This window comes from Hippoglossus stenolepis, chromosome 21, assembly GCF_022539355.2.
Source record: "Hippoglossus stenolepis isolate QCI-W04-F060 chromosome 21, HSTE1.2, whole genome shotgun sequence".
NCBI lineage: Eukaryota > Metazoa > Chordata > Actinopteri > Pleuronectiformes > Pleuronectidae > Hippoglossus > Hippoglossus stenolepis.
Genome location: NC_061503.1, coordinates 16,111,460 through 16,136,526, shown reverse-complemented (window position 1 = coordinate 16,136,526; position 25,067 = coordinate 16,111,460). Strand labels below are relative to the sequence as shown.

Genomic DNA, 25,067 nt, shown 5'->3' with positions numbered 1-25,067 from the left:
ACAGCACTTAATCCAAATGGTTCTTTAGTGCTCCTCCTGAGGGCATCGTACTTCCATTTCAATTACTCCTTTCTGCACTTAACCGTCACTCTTTGTATTTCACCTGTGACAGTGGAGCTGAAAATGTCACATTTCCTTTCAGCAGAACAAATGATTCGGAGGGTCCGTGGCGGCCGGGACGGCTGAAGCAAGAAATAATGACAATAATTGAAGAGCGGTTTCTCTCTGGGCGCTACGCTGGGTAAGGAGGCGTGGAGATTGAGATGTCCCAAATGTCAGTGTTCATCTGGAATATTCACAGAGGATACAGATGCCATATAAACGCGGCGCTGGGTAAGGAGGCGTGGAGAGAGGGAGATTGAGATGTCCCGAATGTCAGCCTTCCTTTCCAGGAAGCACCGAGCGGACAGGATATCGTAAAAATGCATATATGAGTCGAGGTGGTACAGAAAACAGAAGTGATGGATTTATACACGTTAATGTTTACTGATGCAGCTGAACATGTTGCTTCCTGACACCTTCACGTTAGATCCTTTTACTAATAAATTACTTTTTACTCATTACATTTATCAGACTGTTGTAGTTACTAGTTACTTTGGAGGTTAGGATTTTAAATACAAATGAATGCGTTGCTATAAATTCAGCTACCCAGCAGAATATGAATATACAAAGCAACAAAGAATAGCTACTAACATGTTGATACTATAGGTTTATGCACTTATTATCTGGGAATACAATGCGATATAATATAATGCAAGAGCAAATAAGCAGGAGCTCTCTAATTGTTCTACTTTAGGTGAAGATCAGGGCTAAAACTCATCAATTAATATATTTTCTCATTTAATCAATTAGTCATTTAGTTGAAATGAGCGTCAACATTTCCTGAAACTCATCACGATGTCTTCAAATGACTTGTTTTACCCGAACAGTTCAAAACACCAAGAGAATTAATTTAATATAAAGTTTAGATGATGAAAAGCAGCAAATTCTCACATCCGAGAGGTCGGACTTACTTGGTCGATCTCATATCTAAATACAGATAATCAGATAATCATAGCAGGGCTGTCGGACAGATTTCCTGATTATAATCCACTGCATCTGGACGTGGCTCAACAGGTGATCCCGCACGTCTCCATTCGGAAACAATTATCTTGCCTAAATGAAAATAGACTCAAGAAATAAAAAACGTTCCCAGAAATGCAGCATCCGTCACAAGCGGCTACTTCACCAGAGCTCGTGTGGTTTTTTTCGCGCGGGTCCTTTAATAAGACCACCCACACGATGAGCTGTGAAACCTGACGAAGCAGTTCTGCACACAGCGCCTCGTTCATCCCGACCGTCCTCACTGCTGCTGAGCACTTTCATACCTTCATCATGTCCAATTAGAAGTTAGCTTACTGTAGTGTATCACCACTTCATTCATATACTGCTCTCACGGTAAGCACCACGGAGACAATGGATTTCAGATATACTCATATTACTGTAATAATTGCAGCAGGAGTAGGGCGGCGGGGCGGGGGGGGATGAGGTGCTATAATTAAATCACATCGAGCCTCTGTTTTTCTCAGATTTTAAGGCCAAACGCAATTTTCTACCTTTGCGTTGCAATCCGCGGGGAGGCCGTAATTGTATTGATTGCTGCCATTAATTAAGAGAGAGCAGTGTAATCTGGAGAGAGTTGTTGAAATAATTCCATTTAAATGTTTCAGAGTGGAGGAGGCCCAATCAAACCTTGGAGGGGGTGACGGCGTGGCTGAGCCCGACATTTGAGGGCGGTGTTAAGAAACAAATAAGCAATCAGGTGATTAACCCTCATAACAATCAGCCGCTGAGGTATCACTGCGAGACGGAGCAATCTTTGGCCCTCAGGGTCTCAGGGATGACGCTGAATAAAGGGCAGGACGTAAACGAGGTAAACAAGGGGGCAGGAACCTGCGAATGCTGAGGATCTGAAACCAGGTGAGTGCGTACTTTACTTGAGTATTTCCATCCCATACCACTTCTGCCCCATCACAAATCACAGAGGGATATTGTACTTTTCACGCCACTGCATTTATGCAACAGCTGTACCAGGACTTCAACATTCATCATTACTGAATAAACGAATCAACATTGCACAAGTTCTTTCTTATTTTGCAGGGACCTTTGCGGATAGTAGAGATGTTCTTATAGCGATACCAGCATTGAAAATACCTCCGATACCGCAGAAACCCACCTCTTTAAAGTAGTTAGTAGTTGTTAGTTTCACCCACAAATCACCTCGACTTTGTGCGTAATTTCTGGAAGTGTGACGTCAGCCGGAGCGAGATAAAACGTTGACGTGTGGCGCACTGTTTGACACTTAAAGGTTGTTTATTTTTATCAACTGGGGCTGCATTTCAGCATCTACTGAAAGGAAGTCACTTTTGTGTCTTGACAGATTTATTTGTGTTCTTTTTTCAGTTATGACTGTGAAAGCAGATAAGAAGTTACTTTCATTGTCTGTCTGTATTTTCTTCATGGTTTTAAACCTGGATTTTCACATTTTCTTTTATTTGTAGTTATTCTTGTGTTTACATGTCATGTATTGAAAAGTGTCTCTGCTTCTGAAGACGTTTTAATGTTTAGTTTAACTTAAATGATTAGTTAAATTACCTTAGCTCTGATTAAAACCTGATTATAATGAGTTACTTTGACTTATTCCTGAGTTTAAACAAGATTATTGTCAGGAGTCTGTGCCTCTAAATAGAATTTAATGATTTGTGTTTATATACAATGTTGTGTTAGAAAGTCACCATGAAATAAACAATGTATTATTATTATTATCAGTACAAATGATGGCTCCATGTTCTAAGACAGTTAATTGTGTTTAATTACTGTAGTTGTGTTGGTCACTGATTTGCCGAGAAAGTTCCAGGAAGAAACAACTACATTTTGAATGACTCACTATATGAGACGATCTAGGTAACATTAACAATTCATTGGAATTCATTAATTATAATTGTAGCAGTTGAACAGTCTGTACATTTGTCTTATAATTAGCAGCAAATTAAAACAGATTATTTCTAGGAAGATGAAACTACAGTTGCATGTGATTCACTTTCTGGTCATTTAGCAGAGCAATGGATTAAAAAAACAATTATACTTTTACTTTGTTGGTGTTGCTGCTGTTACTTACATAAAGACAGTGTTTATAAGGACAGAGAGAAAAGCCCTGAATCAGGACTTGGTCTAAAAGATGTCTTATAAAACGAACATTTTCATAATCAGACATCAGATGTCAAGGTGTCAGTTCTTAAAGACACTTTACACGTAGCAGCAGTGTTAAAAAACTCTGCCTTGACCGGGTGGTCTGGCCTTTCTGAAAGGAAGGAGGATTAAATTAAGTATTCAAACATTATTGTTACTTCAGTGAATTGAAGGTGATGGAGTTTTTCTTTTTCCTTTGTTATGTAAAAAGAATATGAGCCAATAAAATGCAAAAGTTCTTCTTCTCACTTTTTGGGATAAACGCAGTGGAAAAGTGCTTTTATATTCAATAATGTCCAAAGAAAATGCGGCGTGACCATCCGAGCAGACTGTGACGGTGCAGTGCTGTACGGGTCCCTGCCTGTTCCACAACTAGAGGGCGATTAAATCAGAAACTCAACGATTCTGCAGAAAGGTCAGTTTTCATACTATCAGAGCGGTGAGGTGGAGTAACTCACCAGCACCACTTTGCCAGACAGGAGGGAAGCGAGAGGGTGTGGTTGGCGGAGGCCACCGGGAGAAGATGAGTGCCTTCAGACCTGCTGCTGTTTGCTCTCTAATGCACTTCTCCGTCACCTCTCTTTCTCCCACCTCTGCCATCTCTCTGGCATGGGAGCAGATCAGGCCTTTCTCACACACACACACACACACGAGCTCGGTACTGTCAAGCTGTGCAGGAAGTGGTGCTGAGTTGAATTAATTAAAGGGTGAGAAAGCCGTGGTGGATGAGGCCGAACAATCTGGTGCTCGATGCCACTTGAGAGCAGACGCAGGTCTTCGAGGACCTGAAGGAGAAGGCACCTCGAGGCACTTGAGGACGTTTGTGCACGTTGTCGTGACGCGAGAGCCGTTTAGCCGCCATGAGCCGAGTGAAGTCACATCGACAAGTGATCTAAAGACAATCCTTGTTTAGGTGGCTTCTCACAAACAGCGCGGACAGAAGCAAAATCACCTTTTAAGATAGAGAGTCCCGCGGTGCTACATGTGTCACACTAGCCGGACACAGAGACACAAATCTGGAAGGATTAACACACCGAGTGACTAATCCTGCCACAATTAAATCCCTCACTGTCGAGTACACAAACACACACGGACACTTAAGATGACAAGTTTAAGTGGACAAATTATCCAAAAGGTAAAACAAATCAGACAAGCCTGAAAATGCTGGAAAACGCACAGTTGAGAAAAGACAATTCCACGTTCCCACGTAAAAATCTATAAATACAACGCAGCCCTCGCAACCAGCATCACCTGACTGGTACAACACATCAAGCCAAGTGACGACATGAGCGCCAATTCTGCAAAGAGACGTCTCCCTGCGTCAGGCGTGGAACAAGAAGAGTACAAAAGAGGAAGCATTGATCGAGCCGCTCTGACAACAACAACATTCAACTGTGATAGATCAAGATAAAAATATTCACTTTCATTCACACAGAGAAAAAAGTGCAGCCATCGAATCTGGGGAGCAGAGAAAAAAAGCCAGAAGGCCGGTGGTTCGATCCCCAGCACCTCCAGTCTGCGTTGTGAAGTGTCCTTGGCATCTGTGAATGTGACTTGTACTGTAAAGTGCTTTGAGTGAGTAGTGCTAAATAAGCACAGTTCATTTACCATTTATCTGCCACTAAACACTGTGAAACAAAGGAGGAAAAAGCTCAGAGAATCAAAGTGAAATATGGAGATTTGGCCCTGACTTTGTCTCAGATCTCATTTCCAACTCTCTCCACCAGCAGCTCGATCCCGTCACACACGGAGCCCTCCACAGTGACGCGGCTCGCCCACTTACCAAGGCTGAAAATCTGTTTTGGCGTGCTTCCTCTTTAAAATCAACAGCTTGGAAGACCCGCGCCGGGAAAGACCATAAATCATTCTGTGTGATGTAAAAATCCTGGTCCCCCTGGCGTCATCAGAACCAGTTAACGATCTGAGGTAGCTGAGAGGCTGGTGCACCCTAGTGGTGGCTGCTGAATCCAGCTTGAAAAGTCCTTCACACCCACTCTCCCTTCACTGTGGAGGCTGTGCTCACATTACAGGCAAAGCTGCAGTGTCAATACTTCATTTCTCATTTTGAAATCCGGTGCAGCAGCGAGCCTCGGACCACAGCTTCAACCGAAGCACCAGAACAGGACACACACACACCCTCACTCATAATCCAGTTAATGGGGAGACAGAGGGGGATTTTCTCTGTTCTGGAGATGAGTGTGGAAGGAAACGATTAGCGGTGGGAGATAGAGTGCAATAAAAGGAAGCGGCTCACAGTCCGTCAGCTGTTCTGGGCACTGTCAATTAAGCAGGACTTTAGTGTTTACAAGAATTGGAAATTACAGTGTTTGCCACACGCCGCAGCTCGGGCCCGGCTTCATGTTTCCTCTGCGGTAAGTGATTACTGCACATCAGCGAATCAAACCACTCCTCTTCACTTTGACTCATAAAAGCTGCGTTAATTCAGAGCGTGATTCTCTGATTGGATACAGGGGCACGGTGAAGGGTTAAACGGGGGGGCTGTATTGGTACAATGAGTCCATGGGGGAGGACAGGAGGTGAGTACAAGATAGATGTGAACCAGATTCAGCTCACATCTCTGTTGGCTTCTTCCCAAAACCAGCTATTTTTTGAAAACTCCCTAATTTAAAAAAGTTATTTAAATCCAGGTCTTTACCTGTGAGCTTCTTCACAGGCTGCAGCCGGACACTGATGGTCTGGTGGGTGAGCAGCGGGGAGGAGGGCAGCGAGCGGGACACGCCCTCCATTATGCGAATGTGCTGCATGCCCTCGGTCATGGAGAGCGGCGGCACCGCGTAGTCTCCTTCAAAGGCGCAGTCGCTGTCGATGCTGCCACCTGCGGGACGGGAGGGAACACAAAATGTGGTGTGAGGAGCTTTTGCTAAAAATCCAAAGTCATTCTAACACTGACACAGGGACAGTTTTCACATGGAAAGACTTCATGGAAGGAAAGGAGGTTAAACTTTGTAGAAAACTGTCGTAAAAATAACATTCAACTTTGCTAAAGTGCTGCGATCCCCTCCCTTCTGCATTGGAGGATAAATTAATGAAAGGATGTTTATTTCTCTTCCTGAGAATGATTACGAGCTGATATTTATTTCTCACAGTTAGTGAGACTGGACGAAACAACAAAAAATAATCTATTAATGCAATGCAACACGATTCATATCCTCTCTGACACACGTTGCAGCTGAATGCCCCCTCACCACCTCGCCCAAACATGAAAGAGAACCTGAGGTGACCTTCAGTTGTCATAGAAACTCAAAATATGTTTAGTTTGTCCCGTCTGGGATACTGTAAAAAACATGGCGGCCTCCGTAGAGAGGAGCCACTCCTGATGTAAATATATAGTATTTAAATATAAAGGGATCATTCTAGTGTAAAGATAAAATTTGTTCAATTTAGATGAAACACACTAGTGAAAACATCACTAGGATGATTTTATATTCAATTTCTGCCCATAGATCCCTTTCACCTAAATGTCACACACTGGACCTTTAACTGATTTTGACAAGCTGCAGCTTCTGTTTGTCATTTCCATTGATAAACGACAAACAACGACTTTATAATCGAACGACCGAGCATCACAGTGTTTATCTGACGCCTCCCGTTGGATTGCGGTGCTGCTGCTGTTTGTTGAGCCTCTGCAGAAAGTGTTTTTGGACGACAGACATGAGTATTCTGAGCGTACGGCCGCTCCCGCTCCCTGGATTCTGATCCCGGCGCAGCACCAGTATCGAGTGCAACAAGATTGGCGTGACCCAGAAGAGGGAACAGCCCTGCAGGCAACACGTGCTGTTTACATTCACAGTTGTGAGCTACACACTGCGTGACCTCAGTGAGACCCACGGAAACACAACACCCCACAGTTCTAATGTAATTAGGGAGGATTTTTTTCTAACCATCTGAAATATGTGTTTAAATAAACCAAATAAAAAGCAGCCGTGACCACGAGAGAGCATTTTAATTGTAAAATGACAATGAGCAGTAATTACAGACGGAGCACAGACAGCCACTCAATCACTCACCTCCTCTTCCTCTTCAAAAGCCACAAATCATGACAACTAAGGATGTTTTTCCCCGAAACTTCACACACACTCGCTCCCCAGTGAACACAACCAGCCAGCTGTCTATAAACACAACATCCATTTTGTGAATCAGCTCTGGCTCCGGCTGCCCGTCTCCCTGCAGACGGAGCCGCAAAACCAACTGGTCAGGCAACAGTCTCACATCAGACAGTGAGACGTGAAGCCATTATCAGACACCAGTCCGCGACAAGTCCCACAGGAAGCCAGCGCCATGTCTGAGATGGAGATTCAGAACGAGTTCAGACACACTTGCACACAAGGAAGAAACAACAAACACACACGTACGTACACACACACACACACACACACAGTCTCTCTCTCTCAGTGCTGGAGTCTGTCCACCCATTCACTGGGGAATGTCACTGCAAAAAGCAAAAACAGCAGCCAGAGCTGCGGTTTCATCCCCCGCCAGGAAATGCTCCTCATGTATGCAGAGAGTGGTGTGAATACCAAGTTCCCCCCTTGGTATTCTGGTAGCAATTATCAGTGGTTGAGATCCAACTTCATTTTAATGCATTCCAGTATTGGATTCTGCAAATATTCTCAGTATAGTAAAGGAATTACAGGCATCTTAAAATCAACAGTGATACCGAAGAGCTGCATTTAGAATTTCTGAGTTAAATTTCTTTTCTTAATCATCTCGTACTAAAAGGTGTGATTCAGGGGGAAGATGGGAAAGGTGGCGAGGGAGGAAAAATCCCCCTGAGCGAACACTTGCAGAGGGAAATGATGGTCTTTACTTTAATATACGATGAGTGCCACGTTCCCTCCATGACTGGAAATCAACACAAACACCTACTCGTCGAGGTGTTCGGCTCAAAACATGCAACGAGGAGGAAAACAAAAGGCGATATGAAATTATAATTGCCCAAAACATTCCCTGCCATGCGCTGACATCCCCCCGCTGTTGATAAACATCCACCGCTGTGCTGGAGGCAGACGATTCCCCCCCGAAGAAACTCGAGATTTACAGACAGAATTACAAGACTATAAAATTCATACACTGTAAATATGACTTCAATTCCAGTAGTCGTAAACTTTTTCGCTGTGAAGTCGAGTAAAATACAGCTCGGGAACTAAGGCCTCCGCGGGTTTCCTTCATGTGAAAACATTAAAGGAGAAGAAATGGAGTCTGGAAAGAGGCCGAAGGGAGAGAAGTGTTGAAATCAGGAGGAAAAGGTGGGAAAAGTTATTGTTCTCAATCATTTAGCTCCTGATTTCCTCACATACACACATTCACAGCTTCAAAATAAGACGAGCCACTGCTGGGATGCTCAAACATTACAGGCACAGCTCATGAATCTGTGAGGTTACAGCTTCTCTGTTTTCAGACACAATAAATGTTGTTAGCTTACCTTGGCCGACGTGGCACAGGTGAGGGTCTAGACCGGGCGAGCGGGCATCTGCCAAGTCCTCGCTCCCACCATCTGCAGAGGAGGAGCAGAAAGAGAAAGACAGGGATTGAGCTCGGCGCTGCAGGAAACATCGTGGGAAGGTGCCGGCCAGCAGCAGGGCCACCTCCTCCTCCCCGATCAGCCAGGTGTGGGAGCGCAGGACTCCCAGCAGGCTGCTCACACACAGCCCCTCCACGCCCTTCCTCCTGGGGCCCAGGCGGCCCCTTATGGTGGCGAAGGGGGACCGCGCCACCACGCTCCACTTTTTCCTCCTCCCCATGGTTAGACTAAACATCGGTAGGGCCTGCCCATGCAGATAACAACGTAGTTTACATTACAGCCACTGTAGCATGAAGAAAGTCCTGTGGTCGAGCAGCAATCCCCGAGCTCACTGTGCTCTATGGTTCAATGAGCAGGGACTAGCAGTAAAACAGTGGGCGTCTCCCTGGATGGATCCACATACGTTAATGATACGAGGATCAATTACGCCCAAGGGAGCGGGCAGGAAAAATTATCCACAGTGGATGGAGCTGGAAGGGGGGGGCATCACAGGGCAGCACAGTCAGTGTCACTGGGGATCGTTTCATAATCCTGTTCAAGTGTGGAGGGATCTACTGTAAAGCACGACAGGCCGGCAGAGGAGCTTTGGAACAACTGATTTATACTCTGAATAAATACGTCCCACTGGAATTAAATGAGCTATTAATAAAATCTAAACTAAGCCACTTGTGTAGGAACTGGTCTAAGCCCATGGATTTCCTGTGTGTGGAAAGATCAAACGCAGGAAGAGAAAGGAGTGGTTTTATCTGTGTGTTTTGCCGCGGCCCCGCATTGTGTTTCCATCGCAGCTCTCGCCACCAGCCCAGCACAAACCCAAACAACTACGCAAGAATTATCTCCGCCATCGCAGGCTCACACGCGCACGCACGCGCACGCAACACGCACACACACACACACACAGCGCCAGCAGCCACGCAGCAGGCTCGATTGGCTCGCTGGTGGAAAGATCAGGCTTGTCGATGGACGGATAGAATAAGCCGTGGGGCATGATTGTGTGAGAACTGGGCCAGGCCGAGATTGACACCGATTGTGGGAGGGAGTCTTCCGCAGAGAGAGTTGGTCAGGTATGAACAGGTCTACTGATAATATGAGAAATCGGAACATAATGTGGGAATGATTTTGTAAAAATTCCAGCAATTTAACCTTTTTCTTTCCGTTTTCGTCTGTGTTTGTTTGTTAGTTCGCAGGAATATGTAAAACCTACTCAACTGATTTATGGGACAGGGCCCAAAGAAGAACTTATAACATTTTGTAAAAGGTCCCAATAAATGGGCAGATCAATTTTTTCTTCCCTTCAACATTTTCATAGATTTTCTTAGCGAATAACGCTTGAATCTCGATAAAAATTAGTATCGATGTGTGTGTGTATGTGTGAAAAATCCAGTTCTAGTGAAATGTGGTATCATACGGGTGAAAGTAGGTGTATCTGGGAAACCTAATGTGGCCTTAGAGGCTTGTTTTAAGGGTTAGGGTCAAAGGACTGCTGGGCCTTTACGGAGATGTGTGCATTCCTGAGTGTCATTTAGTTTTGAAGTGATTTTAAAACATTTTCAGCTTTTTCATTCTTGCTGTTATGTTCTTGCTGCATCCTGCTGCCGGCACTTCCACTCTGACGTCTCCATGTCTCCATTTCTCCATCGCTTGCACATCGGACCAAAAATAGCTTCTCACCTCGCCTACCTGATGAGCCATATCGTCTGTAAAATCAATGTCGTGAAAATCAATACGGGCTTTGAAGATGATGCGCGCTCGCTGTGAGCCCAGCTCGCTCAGTGAGCCGTGAAAAAAAGCACAACACATGCACATGCAAACACGTATGAAGAGTGTGATGCTGCGAGCGGAGAGCCCGGTGACATACAGTAACAGACTCCGCACACTAGCTGCGCTCCTGTGGCGGAGCTGATTAGCACCTCGGGTGACGTCTCGGAGCAACGTGCTTGTCATCAGACGAGTTGAGACGCTGGAAATGTCACGACTGAGCCTTCTAATCTTTGAGATGAACGGAGGACAATAAGATGCAGGATTAGATACAAGAGATGACACATTTCTTGAGCCTGATCCTCTTCAGGTGCGTGGGTCTGCAGGTTGTTTAATTGCCACAACTTAATGCTCCTGAATGTAAAACACGCTGTTTTATGACACAGACTTGATCTGATGCAGAAAAGAGCTGCAGGCTTTGCTGCAAACTTAATAATTCTTATTCACGTACGATTCCAACCAACGTTCCTCCCATTTAATGACAAACATAGGTTAAATCTGCAATTTAAATACTTGTTTTCGTACTGATGTTTCAGGTAAATTCCTCACCGAGCTTCACCTCTTTACTGCAGCCCCGTCTCTTGACTGAAGTTTCTTTTTAGGCTTGAGAAACACATCTTTTGTGTCTCTTATTTCAAAGAGAAAGCTTCTATTCTTCGGCGCAGATTGCTCTCTTGTTACCAGTGATCACTCTGCATTGTCCTGCCACACAGATCAATGGCATATTAAGCAGGGAACATGAAAGGGGAGGACCCACGGTCGTCAGAAGACAGAGACGTGTTTTCATTGCAACCACAGAGACACACAGTGGACATCAATCTGGTTCTTTACAGAACATCCATCAACCTCTCGTGAGGATACGACTGAACACGGCTCAGTATCTGATTCAAAGTCAGAACAGACGATCTGTGCTCTGTAACCACATCCTATTCAGCTGGAAAATCAAAGCTTTACTCCCTCTGAAAGTAAAAGCAAAGAAATAATGGTGCACTTACTCTGTTGGCTATTCTTTGCAGCCCTAATGCCATGGTGGGGTGTTAGGGTGTCAAAGGAGCAAGCCAATTTCGCACTTGGACAAAGAGTCATTATGGGAGAAGTCAGTGTGACTTCTGATAGGGATCCCGTCGAGCGCGGCGGAGAAGTTCACTATCATTATGGTTTAGGTTGACTTTGATGAACCTGTCTGTGTTTGCGGTGTTCGACGTGACCTCTGCTCCAACACGAAGCTTCTCTCCCAACTACCGTCTCAGAGTTATTACTATAAATTGTGTTCATTTGTGTGATCACCTTTGGCAAAAAGAGAAAGACACACAGCTAAATCATCGCTGGTTATGACATGAGCGGGTTTTTGATGTTTTTGCTGGAGATCCCAAAAAACGGGGTGGAACAAATTAGAATCCGAGATGATTTGGTTCCTTTTTGCCGTGAAGGATCAATCACGTTACGCTCAAAAGGAACCGATGTACTCGCCCCAAAATACAGTCGCCGCCAGTCTTTCATATGAGAGACGCTCCGAAATGACCAACAGCAGGAAGAGAAAAAGAGATTGCAACTAAAGCGTGGAACTGAAGCTTTTTTCAGATCTGCACTGAACTCTGGATATTCCTAAAATAATCCGGAGGAGCTGTATGCAGGAACGCAAAGCGATTTCCACGCATGTCCTGCCTGCTGCATCCTCCACTCAGACGCCAGGCACCCTTCACTTGAATGCTATGGAGGATTTCATGCTGTAGTGTCTGACCTGGTCAATCTCCTTCTACGTTGTTCATACCTGAAAGGCAAAGTCCGGAGAAAGTCTGGACCCAATCGTCTGGCCATTTTCCAGAGTTCATATCTGAAAACGGCCTGAGTCACGTCCCGTACATGAGGAGCCCTGAGATTAACATCCTCCAGCTCAATGACTTCACTCAGTGATTTAAGGTTCAGCTCCTTTCTGCCTTATTTTGTTTCCTACCTTTGCTTATTGCCTCCACGGAGCCCTAATGCTGTTGTGTTGCCAACTTGTTGTCAAGCCCCAGGAAGGAGTAGTAGTCTAATTAAACACCAGTTAGTCACAGCAAATTTTTCTCTCCATTCATCAAAATAATATCCCAGGTTAGAGGTGCAGATTTAACATCTATTTTATCACAGCTCCTTTGTAACGCTTTACTACCGGCACAGAAATCCTGTTTGCACTTTGCATACCTTAAACGCTGCGTCTACGAAGACGGGATAATAAAAGATTGATTCAAGAAATGATACATTTCTAATGAAGTGCACGTCATCCTGGCAAAAGCCTGAAAGCCTGTTATACACTTCTTTTTCCAGCGTGAGCTAAATGTTTAACGATTTTAAATCCTTGTAAATCTGATGCAGAAATGCACGAGCTGGGATAATAAGACATTTATTCAGGTAACTGGCACACAAATAAAAAGTGAACCCTGTATATCACAAGGAGCCGCCTCTCGTGTGAAGAGGAGCACCGTGGGTCATTTACAGAAATAGACATTGATTGTGTTAAAAATAAGCTGAAGGGGGAAAAAAAGCTGATTCCTGCAGAGAGTAACAATCAGTGCTGAACTGCAACTGTCACTAGAGACTGGAAGTTTTACTGCAATACTTCAATTCAAGAGTGTTACAGGAAGTCAAGTTTATCCTGTAAATGACAAAGCTGCAGACGTATGTATCAACAAGGGCTCCGATTATGATGATTATCAATTACAGCATAATTTGTTTTGACTAACTGAAAAGACTTTGCTCTGTAAATGTTAGAAATGAGTGAAAAATTCTCAAACGCGAGTCTTTAGAGCTGCTTCTCCGACGTGCACTGGAGTCCAGACATATTCCTGAAACTATCCGGTGTCGCTGTATGTGACGATGCAAATGTCCGAGCTAGTGGCTCCCAACATCTTCCAGAACTTTTCCTGTCAGCCCCCTAAGAAAATGTCCATTGTTTGGCCGACAACCTGAAACCCAGAGTTATTCAAAACACTGTAAAAAAGAGCTGACAACTTTAGCTCAATTAGACGTCTAGAACATTTTGTCTTCAGACGTATTGCCGCGCTGTAGCTGCTGCTGATTAACTAATCAATTAACCAATTAATCGTCACACCCTTTCAGCACAAGTATGCTAAAGTGCTAAAGTGTGCGACTGAGTGTTGGGGTTTGGTCTCGGATAAAAACTCTTTAATCAGATTCACAACAAAGCGGAGCGTCTTAATGAATCACTCCACCGCAGCGCGCCGCACCGAGCCGTAAGAGAGCACCGACATCTGCTCGCTTGTAAAAAGTTGGCAGACAGCTTCATTAGCATGAGCCTCAGTGTACGCTGACACAAAAATTCATGCGTAGAATGATAAACACACACAAACACGTCCGCTATGAGAGAGCTTGTCGAGTGTTGTGTCTCCATTCCTGAAGGTTATGACATCCTGGCACTGAGTAATGGGAATCTACTTACATCAAAACCTCAACACACACACACACACACACACACACACACAGCCATACATAAAAACAATAGGGACACCAGACTTAGATAAATCCACATCTGGACAGTAATCCAGATGTCATCAGTCCATGTGGAGGTCTCACTCTCCCAGACAACTATGAATATAATTAAAAGTGGATCTGTGGAGTTTTGTAATCTGCATTTGGGTAAAGTTAGGAGAATCCACCTTAGAATCAGTTATTCAGACTTTTATTTTGACAAATCACAAACGAAAAAAGGAGAAGTGGTGATGGAAAAAACAGCAGGATTGCAACATTTTACATACGGTAAATACACCAGTGGTATTTTCTATTAAAGCCCCTGACAACTTGGTTTGAAATGTTTATTTCCCTTGATTGTTGCCACACTTCCAAATCAATTCTCGCTATAAAAGAAATGTCTCTATAAACATAACATTTTGAATTGTGGCCATTTGAGATGGCAGCTAAATAAAGGCTGCGACAGCAATTCAGAAAATAATTTAAATAATTTAAAGAACTTTTTAAGTATCCTGGATGTGAGAGACGGGACATGTTGCTCAGTGTCTCAAACATAAACTGTTTGTAAAGATGAAAACGCGTCAACACTTCCTCCATCTTGCACTTTTGATGTCATTTTGACAAGAGTTTGCACAGTTGTGATGCACATGTTCACTCAACTGTCAATCAAGATGTTTCACCCGTTGTTATGGCATCAAATAACTCAAACGTACACTTGAATACACATCAGTGTGATAAGAACTACCTAAAAACTAATTGGACGTGTACTTTGAGTTTTTCATTTGGTCTATGTCCAATCTGCTAACATGGAGATGGCAAGGTTATGACCTATACTGCAGCCAGCCACCAGGGCGGCGGTCCAGACTGTTTGACCTCGCTATCGAGGAGCTGCCATGTCGTCCATCTTTATAAACAGTCTATGGTCAGAACCTTGTGTTGATTTTAACGCGATACCAGTGGACGGTCGGAGGCTGAGAGTGAGGTGGGCTGCCGGTTTGTCCCCGGCTGTATTACCTGCACTGATGGGCCAAAAGACGAGCCTGTCAACGCTTAAACAATCCTAGATGGAGGGAGGACAAACTGCACTGGTTACGAGGACTCCCAGCTGAGGGAAGATGCTGTTATGGACCTTTGTAGTTGTGAGTCTGTGGGGACGCCATAACGATGCTGATCCGGACAGTAGGAGGGAGATTGAGGGAGGGAGGGTTCGACGAGCCGGTAGTTTCACAAGCTGTTAACTGCGTTTAGGACAATGCCCATATCGGCTTTGATTTAATGTGTGTATCCTCCTACTTCACAAGCAAGAACAGTAAAAAAAAAAGAAACATCCAGCCAGCCGGCAAGCGAGCGAACACACAAAAACATGGTGGACTGTGTGGGAGCAGACTCTGGTGAATCTTTCTGTCGGCTGAAAGAAGCAATAATGCAGCAGAAAACTCTACCTACACAAAGTCAAGCCTGAATGCACAGACTGGATTTCAACAGACTGACTTTAGATATTTTCTTTGTATTTTCTGTTTATTACGAGAGGAGAGAGTGAAGCAGCAAACAATGAGCTGAGTTTAAAGCACAATGAAAGTGAGGGGAGCTGCAGCTTCAGGTGATGATTCTCTGGAGGTTCGTCACTAAGACTGAACTCTTCAGTAGTTTCATCTGGTCATTAAAGACATTGTTAATATAAATACTGATTATTTATCGGTTTAAAATGAATAAAATGTACAAACATGCATTTAAAGGTTCAGTGTCTAGGATTTAGTGACATCTAGTGGTGAAGTTGCATGTTGCAGCTGAATACCCCTCACCTCCCCCTCCCCTTCCAAACTTAAAAGAGAAAGGTGTTTAGTTTGTCCAGTCTGGGCTACTGTAAAAAAACATGGCGGCCTCCGTAGAGAGGACCCAATGTAAATATAGAGTATTTAAATATAAAAATGAGAATAACCCAGTACAACTACACCGATAAAGTTTATACATCGGCCAATATTAGATTTGCTGCATATATTAGTGGTGTGTACAATAAATTGATACTTCACACTTAAATGCATTTTTCTTTAGCTGTAAACTAAATTACAGGACTGTTATTTGATGAAACAAAACATGAATGACTACATTTATTTATCTTTATTTATTTATAAGAAGATGGAAAATATCAGATTTAGATGGAAAATATCAGATTTTTAAACTCTGAAAGATTTTTAAACTCTAAAATATCAATATTGGCACTGATTTCTAATAACCGTAAAGTCTAGCTCTTAACCTGTACATTTCCAGTGTACAATATGCATGTATGGTGCGTTGAAGACGTGTTTCCTTGGCTGAACATAACTATCTATCGCCTCCCACCTTCTAGAAAAGCCCAGCGCATGTGACCCCTGACCACGGAGGTATATCTGGAGGACAGTGAGCAGCACGGCGGCGGCGGTGGGCCAGAGAGGTGACGCATACATGAGTGGCTGAGTGCGTCAAGCTCTGGCTGACAGCACCACGACTCAGCAGTGTCCTGGATGGATGGAGGTGTTATGATGGAGGAAGTAGGAACAGAAAATGTGTGTACGTGTAGCTCGGAGAGAGAGGGAGAGAGAGAGAGAGAGAGAGAGAGAGACGGGGAAAAAAGAAAAAGAAGAGTGATGCCTCGACTCCTACACGGCCATCCGATGCTGAAAAAAGCTGTGTCGCAGCACTGAGTGGGTGGGCTTCGTTTAAAAAAGAAAAAGAGTCTGGAAAACAAAGAGCGGCTGCATCAAGCATCTCCTACCTTCAGTCTGACACACCACTGGGGTTACATCACAGAGTGCAAGAAGTGAAAAGCATGCAGCAAAAAATAACCGAGCGGAAATGGAAGTGTTGGAGGGATTTTTTGTTGCTTCGGCTGCCTTGAGACAGAGATTGACTGAGAGCACGAGCAGGGAGATAAAAAAAAAAAGGCTGGTACGGCTCCTGGACTTCCTGCAGGTGCTCCAGTGAAGAATGATGCTTTTGTTTCGGTGCCTGACAATGACAGAGGGACCACCCGAAAAGAATGTGAGAGGCAGACATCCCAGCTGGGCCATCTCCCTTTCTTTAAAGGTCTCTCCATCACATGCTGCAGGAACTCTCCACTGCAGGATCCAGGGTCTAAACTAAGTTCAGGGGAAAAGTCCCTTCTCAGGGGTTAGTGCTTTAAAAGGGGTTCAACGCTGGAGATGTACTCCAGCGTTTATATTTCAACTGGTCAAGCTCCGCAATCGTTTGTTTTGTTAGTCATGCTCGTCTCTTTTCTGATCCACAGGAACAAGAGCTGGATCTCCTCCGTGTTTGCTGATGTTGTAGAGGTGCTCGACGGAAACGCAGGTCGGGAGGAAACTTTTAAATCCTTGGAAAAAAGGACAAGTGGTTCCAGGTACTTTTGGTCACAACACAGCTTAATACAGAGAGAATGATGGGGGGCGGCTGAGGGGTAGAGCAGTCGTCCTCCAACCTGAAGGTCGGCAGTTCGATCCCCAGTCTTCCCCATGCCGAAGTGTCCTTGGGCAAGATGCTGAACCCTGAATTGCCCCACATAGAACAACAAAGCGCTGCTAATAGATGCCCTGTATGAATGTGTGTGTGAATGGGTGAATGTAAAACTGTACTGCAAAGAGCTTTGAGTGCTCATCAAGACTAGAAAAGCGCTATATAAATACCCTTGCTAGCGAACAATTAAGGTTATGTAATCTCAATTTATATTTGTATCTCTAAGAACTAACTCTACATTGCAAATATATATATTTCCATGTCTTTTATATGGATAATTTTGCCTTTTAGCCCAATACATAACATGTGATATAGTCATCAAGTGCAAATTTAAGATCCATTTTAGACCAAACTAATAGAAAATCTGAAGGAATCATTTGATGTGAGGAGGAGACGGTGTTTTCAAACAACTCATGGAGCAAATAATCTTATAATCATCTCGCTGGCTGCAGCTGATTATCATTTCAGTCACTGGTTAGAAATGAGAAGCAGCATTTTTCTTACGTCCGTCTGAAATCAAGGAGCCATTGTTTAATAATTACAAATAGATCTGCATCAGTTATCACTGTAAACTGCACATGTGCCGAGCAAGAGGAGAAATGGGAGCAAACCATCAAAGGGAAATTCATTTTTCTGTCGTCTGATTAATCGATAAGTTGACAAATCTTTTCAGGTTTGTTGATTCATAGGCAAATAAAGACGTAGACAGATGTAAACGTTATTCCTGCTGCACCTCCACCACCGTACTGCACCTGCTGTTGAAGTAACCTGAGGTGTTGTCTCCTTGTCTCAGTTAAATCTACATGTCTCGGTCTGCAGCACAAACGCAGCCTCACCTTTCGTTCCCTTCGACCTCAGACAGTCGACAGTGAGAGGAAGGACGTCTGCGACTCCTGCTCAGCTGCAAGTGTTTCTCTCTGCGCTGAAGAAAAGGTTTGAACCCTGATACATTCTCACAGGGAAGAGCCACTGCTGCAGACTGTTCATGGTGGTGGAAGATGTTTACTGCCTTTCAAATGACTGCCTGAGTTAGTGACAGTCGACTGTTACCTTACAGGAGAGATTATGCTCATATTCAGGTTCAGAATTTAAATTTCGGTTATTACTGTAAAAGGTTTTCATGCTCTAATGTTCAGAAAACATCACTTTCCTCAAACTGTGCATCGCTGCAGCTCCTCTTTTCAGCCTCTGTCTCAAACACTCGGTTTTAAGCTCCTGTCTCTTTAAAGCCCCCCCTCTCGATAAAGCCCAGTCTGCTCTGATTGGGCCAGCTGGTCCACTCTGTTGTGATTGGTTAACCACTTCCAGCGCTTGTAGAATGTTCGACCTCCGATCTCACTTTACCTGACTTTGTTGTTATGCCAGACTGGCCACTAGGCATGCATGACACAAATGTGGGGGATTGTGACGTACACGATGCGAAAGTGGAGGATTCACAGAAAAGAAAAACTGAAAAGCCTCATACGTCTCCTTTAGAAACGTATATGCAGGTTAATTCCTTATTCCTGTTGCTCAGCGGTTCTTCTGCAGCATCACGACAAAATCAGACATGAAGGGAGTTTGTCCAACTCTCGCCTTCGTCATCTCCGCCAAGGACGATTTAGCTCAAGATAAAGAACATCACAAATTAAATTCAAGGGACTGAGAAATGTTTGCTTCAAAAAAAAAATCTATGTAAACCTGCGTATACAAAACCAAACTCTCTTCTATTCTATACTGCAAAGTCATAACAACGCCCGCAAGCAGTAATTATCTTCCTTCTTTGCTTCTGCCTTTCACAGAAAGTAAAAGTCATTCTAACAGCATCTTCTATAAAAATAAATAATAAGTGTCTCAAAATCATACGCCATGTTTCAAATGCAGGGAACCTTGTGTTGAATTCACAAAGCTCAATTAAGGCAATGGGTCAGTGTTGTGTTCAGCCTCAATGACACAGCTCCAGGCTCTGGATTAGTATATGAAGCCACATTTAAAGTTGTAATACTCTCTCGCAGGTTCACGCAGAAGTCAAGCCAACTTCCTGTGAACTGTCTGTGAGCTGTGTGACTAATGGACATCATCTCGTCGAGTGGCCATTTGGACACATTCATTTCTGAAAGTTTCCCTTATTTTTAATGAATTAACGCGTGATGTCCTTTCGGCTGCAGCCACAGAGAGCATCTCTCCTCGTGGAAACATCAGCTAAATCCCAGAAAACCAACCACACGGACATGTTGGATGCGAAAAAAAAAAAGAAAAAAAGAAATGATGTTTTTCAAAGTGCAAAGCTTTCAACCTGCAAAGGGGGGTAAGCAATTAGGGGAGGGAGGAAGAAGTGGAGACAGCCAGAGAGAAATACAAGGAGAGGTGGCCATAGTAACAGATGAAGCATGGAGGACAGAGAGAGGTGAAACAGAGAGATGACAGAGGCTGTCCTTGCTGCTGCGCCCTCTCTCACTGCGCTCTGTTATTCTTATCCTCTGCTTGCCCACAGCGATGCAATAATTCACTGTGTTCTCAGTGTCACTGTGACGATAACAGAGAGGGGGGGACGACTACTGCATGCACACACAGGGAACACACAGACCATCTCAACTGCAATGGAGATGGGTGTACAGTTGCAAACAAGGGAGGCCTGAATAATGAAACGCACATTAAATATAAAGCAGACTGGGGGGACTGTCGGGTGTGCAGTGCCACAGCAGACACCGACACTTACCCACGGTGGGGAGAGAGCAGGCTGCTGCATGTGGCTGGATCGTCAACATGACAGCTACACCCTGCGCTACAGTTTACATGTGTGGATATATAAATATATACACGTGTTCAAACGTTTGCAAGTGTCCTGGAGTGAACTGCTGCTGCTCAATGTGACTATCACAAATAAAAACTAGTATTTTATATTCAACACACACACACACACACACACACACACACACACACACACACACACACACACACACACACACACACACACACACACACACACACACACACACACACACACACACACACACACACACACACACACACACACGAGTGAAGATTAAATAACTGTAGGAATCGGCTCAAGCTCAGAAACAAACTGATGCAGAGTCAAGTTTATGTAAAAAGCTTTTAAAAGCATTTCTGTATAGAAAACTCACAAATGGATCAAAAACAAGGTAATGAATTCCACAATATGAGTCAGTGTGCGTACTTTTTAAAATCCTACTGGGGACGTAAAGGGTGAAGACAAGTCTGTCACTGAAGATCCCCACAGGTCCAAACTAAAACATGTTTAGGTTTAAGACTTGGTTTTAGGGTTCTTGTTGAAATAACATTAAAAGGGAGACGTGATAATCTCGTCCTTCCAGTGAGTGTCAGCAGGAGTCACCATCATGGCTGCCACCGCCGAGAGAGGAGGGACCAGACAGTCAGACGGACGAGAACAGACACACACAGAACGTAGGTTGGAATTCACAGATGGCCCGAGAACCGCCGTCAATCCGACACAGTCGAGGAAACGCATTTTTGGACGCACAGCTGGCGTGGGTTCGCTGCTGTGGCCCCTCGCAATCGCAGTTCCTGTGAATGGAAACAAACGTTGCCGCTCACTTATGCAACGCTGTGTTTTTTTTTCCCGCTGCCTTTATCATGCGGCGCGAAGAAACACAACATCCCTCTGTATGCTCAGCTAGCACTTCCTGCAATTCAAAGACAGACAGCGTTGAGAGGCAATAATGAGCCCATCCACATCAAGCGGAATAATGAAAGCCCGGTTTCCCCCGACTGGCAAAAAAACAACAACAACAGGAAGCCGCTGCAGAAAGCAGGAGAGTGGGGTGATAAGTCCGGCATGGCATAAAATATTGAAATGGGCCACCACCGTGTTATTTCATATTTGTCACGGCTAAACGCACAAATCAGAAGGCTGTTTTGTTTACGGTGGATTTCAGTGTGCGGTGCACCAGGAAGAGAAAAGATGGATAAACGGTGATGGAAGGAAACAGGAGGGTGCGGATTGAGAGAAAGGAAATGGTTAACAAAAAATGAAAGTGAGGACACGGAGTGGCAAACAGTTAACACCTGTAATTATGAGAATAGATAGATGATGAATGGGTAGGACGACAAAAAAAAGGAAGATGAGGGGGAGTAAGAAAATAACCACTCCTCACGGAAGGGAAATAAAAGAGAGAATAAAAAGATGTGATGTTTGGACTGATGAAGTATGAAGGGATGATGGAGGAGGAACACGAGCAGCAGTGAGAAATGGAGGAGAGGTAAATTACTTTAAGGAGTAAGGTGGGCAACTTTGCTTATGAGATGATGTGGATAAATGGAGACAGAAGGAATTGAGAGAGAGGCGGAGGACGGGAGGAAGAGAGAGAGAGAGAGAGAGAGAGAGAGAGAGGAGAGAGAGAGGAGTGAGGCGGTGAGGCGGTGAGGACTCATTAGCCTACGCAGGGCCGGTACATTAAACCTTCCCTCCGTGCTCTCTCCCTCTCTTCTCACCCCTTTTGTTCTCCAGAAATATCTGAGTAGGTGGAGGAGAGAGTAGCAGCGTGTGCTGGAGAGAGAAGGAACACTTACAGTAACTGAATTGATGACAGAGACAGAGACAGAGAGAGTGAGGGTGAGAGTGAGAGTGAGAGTGAGAGAGAGAGAGAGAGAGAGAGAGAGAGAGAGGAGCGACAGAGGAAGTGAGCCGGCCCGACATCTTCAGACGCCTTCAGATGAAACAGCGACAGAGCCAATGGGTTTCCTGATTTTCATTTTCCATTACAGTTATTATTTGACATGGTTTTATCGGTTTAATGATATTTTAATAGAGAAAACAACAGGAGAGAGTGAATCAGTACGAATTAAAAGATAACGGGATGATTCAGCAGAGCCTCCGCTTACGTCAGAACGAAATGATTTAATTTTTTGGTGAAATATTAGGCTCATTAGGCTCCAGGGGAAAATAGGCAGTGGCTCTAAATCACAGAGCAAAGGCCGAGGATTTAATGAGCGACGGAGATTGGTTGAAGCCCTCGTCAGTTTTGAAGGGGCAGCAGCCAGATTAAACAAAATCATAAAAGAAAGTGAAGGTAAACATTAAATTATTACATATAAACCAATGCAGAGCTGAGGGGATCAATCAATAAGCTGATAAACAGATTTTTGATATTCAATTAATAGTTTAAAAGCATTTTTCAAGCGAATATGTCAAATGATCGTGAGATGGTTTTTGTCTCATGTAAATTCAACATCTTCAGCTACTGGATTCACTTTAAGTCGCCAATTAACCAATTAGGTTCAGCAACAGTTGAGCTAATCTCTGGTTTCAGGTTTGCAGTCCACCACAGTTTAATCCAACTAACTTCAACATACCTGCACCTGCTCAGTGAGGAATGACTAAGCATTCAGTACACGCTCACTTTTTTTACGTTAACCTTTAAATACAAAGGCTTGTTTACTACATGTCTGAATGATCGCCTGTGTTTCTTGTCCCCTGGGACTTATTTTTAGCCAGTCGTGCTTCTGATTGTCTCAAATTCACTATATTTTGTGGTTTCTGGTGTAGACAGTGAGATCCAGGCCAAGACCCCGGTCTCCCCTTGGTCACAGTGTACAGTCCGACAAGTTTCTTTAATCAAACGGTTCGAACAAATGTTTAATTTCCCAGTGAGTTATTCTATTAAACGTTAGGACGAACTGCGTATTTACAGAATTCACACTTATTTCAACTGTGTGTGTCACGCCCGCGGTAAAAGTTAGGCTAGTTCACTTGCCTCAAAATGGACAAAATACCAAACTCCGCAGTCCGCAGACACTCTGGACATCAGCAGCCCAAAGACGGAGAGATGCCAACAGAGAGAAACTTGGTGCTGTTAATAAACTTAAATATAAAGAGCGACAGATGTGAAGAGCAGAGAGAATCAATATCTTGAGCTTTCATTTTATTCCCCAGACAATTCTCTCCTCTAATGAAGCTGCTAACTGCCTCTTGATCTATTTTCAGTGTCTATTCTACACACACACACACACACACACACACACACACACACACACACACACACACACACACACACACACACACACACACACACACACACACACACACACACACACACACACACACACACACACACACACACACACACACACAGCCTGTGCTCAAGGTGTGGCACGATGCCGGCGAGGCACTGATTGCTGAGGAAGCCCACTACCTGGGTCAAGGTGACACCGAGCGCAGTCGCCACAACCGGAGCCAAACGAATCAGCGAGAGCGAGACGACACACGCTGCTGACACCGGGCGAAAAAAAACACACACACTCTACGCTGCTCTTAAATCACATACTTGAACCCTTCACCTCTCAAAGTACACACCGAGACGCCTACACACAGGCTGGGCGAGTGGAGAGCTGCTCAGACATGCACTGATGTGAAGAGACCAAAACCAGCACAAATAATTAACAGCTGGATCCTCATGAATAGAGGCTCTTTGCAAACCCAGTTTCCACCACTCCCCTTATTCACAGCTGAATTCAGAGATCCCCCGCTTATACATCCATCCGTCCATCCATCCATCCGTTCATCCATCCGTTCATCCATCCATCCATTCTCCCGCCCTCGATTCATCCGGCTCACCTTTGTCAGCTGAGCGCCTCGTCTGCCGGGGCAATAAAAATCCTGCCGCATAGTAAGAGAGATCCTAAACAAAAGGAGGAGGCTGGAGGGGCACGGGAGAAAAAAGGCAACATGGGAATAAAGGCAGAGAGAGGAGGACAAAAGATAGAGGGAGGGAATAGAAGGGGGAGAGAGAGAGAGAGAGAGAGAGAGAGAGAGAGGTAAAGAGTGGCAGACAGGCAGAGAGCTCTCCACAATGTGAGCAGCGAGGAAGGGCGAGCGCCAGGTGTCAGTATGCATACACTCAGAACACACACACACACACACACACACACACACACACACACACACACACACACACACACACACACACACACACACACACACACACACACACACACACACACACACACACACACACACACACACACACACACACAGGCAACTCTTTCTCGCTCTCACCCTCCTCCTCCTCTTCCTCCGGCAGCAGTAACTCTCCTTCATCCTCCTCTCTTTCTCTCTCTCTTCTTTCAGGGTAAAATGAACTCATTCTAAGCCGATTCATCTCCAACAACACTCGCTCGTACTTCTTCTTTAGTGACAACTGAACAATTTCATTATCTCTCTCAAAACCACAATTTCCAAATCACTCACACACACACGCACACACACACACACACACACACCACTTGTAAAGGCTGCATCACCCGATGGATTCGGCCATTTGGGGGCAGCAGAATGCAGAAACATCAGCATCAAGTCAGAGTCACGTCTGCAGCCACCTGGTGAATATAAGTAACACTTTCTTTAGCTGCTACATGTTTCATTCTGTTCAGATAATTAATAAGTTGTGTAGGATTATTGACTGATTGAATGAGCTCTCTGATAGGTGAACGATGAGGGGATCATACAATAGTTGCTACAGTAAACAAACGGGAAAAAATTATCGCGGTCATGTCCATATATCGTACGATAAATTGATAACGTGACCCCCGAGAGTTTCTGCAC

General features: G+C 44.4%; 1 protein-coding gene across 4 annotated transcripts in view; it reads right to left on the bottom strand.

The window, feature by feature from the left end:
* Positions 1-25,067, bottom strand: part of tanc2b (tetratricopeptide repeat, ankyrin repeat and coiled-coil containing 2b) — a 121,837-nt gene that overhangs the window by 57,526 nt on the left and 39,244 nt on the right. For all 4 annotated transcript variants that reach the window (XM_047338382.1, XM_035145402.2, XM_035145403.2 and 1 more), the window contains exons 4-5: positions 8,672-8,743; positions 5,885-6,064 (exon numbers count right to left, since the gene is read on the bottom strand). In XM_047338382.1, coding sequence (XP_047194338.1) covers positions 5,885-6,064; positions 8,672-8,743 — 252 coding nt within the window. The remainder of the gene's footprint in view (positions 1-5,884; positions 6,065-8,671; positions 8,744-25,067) is intronic.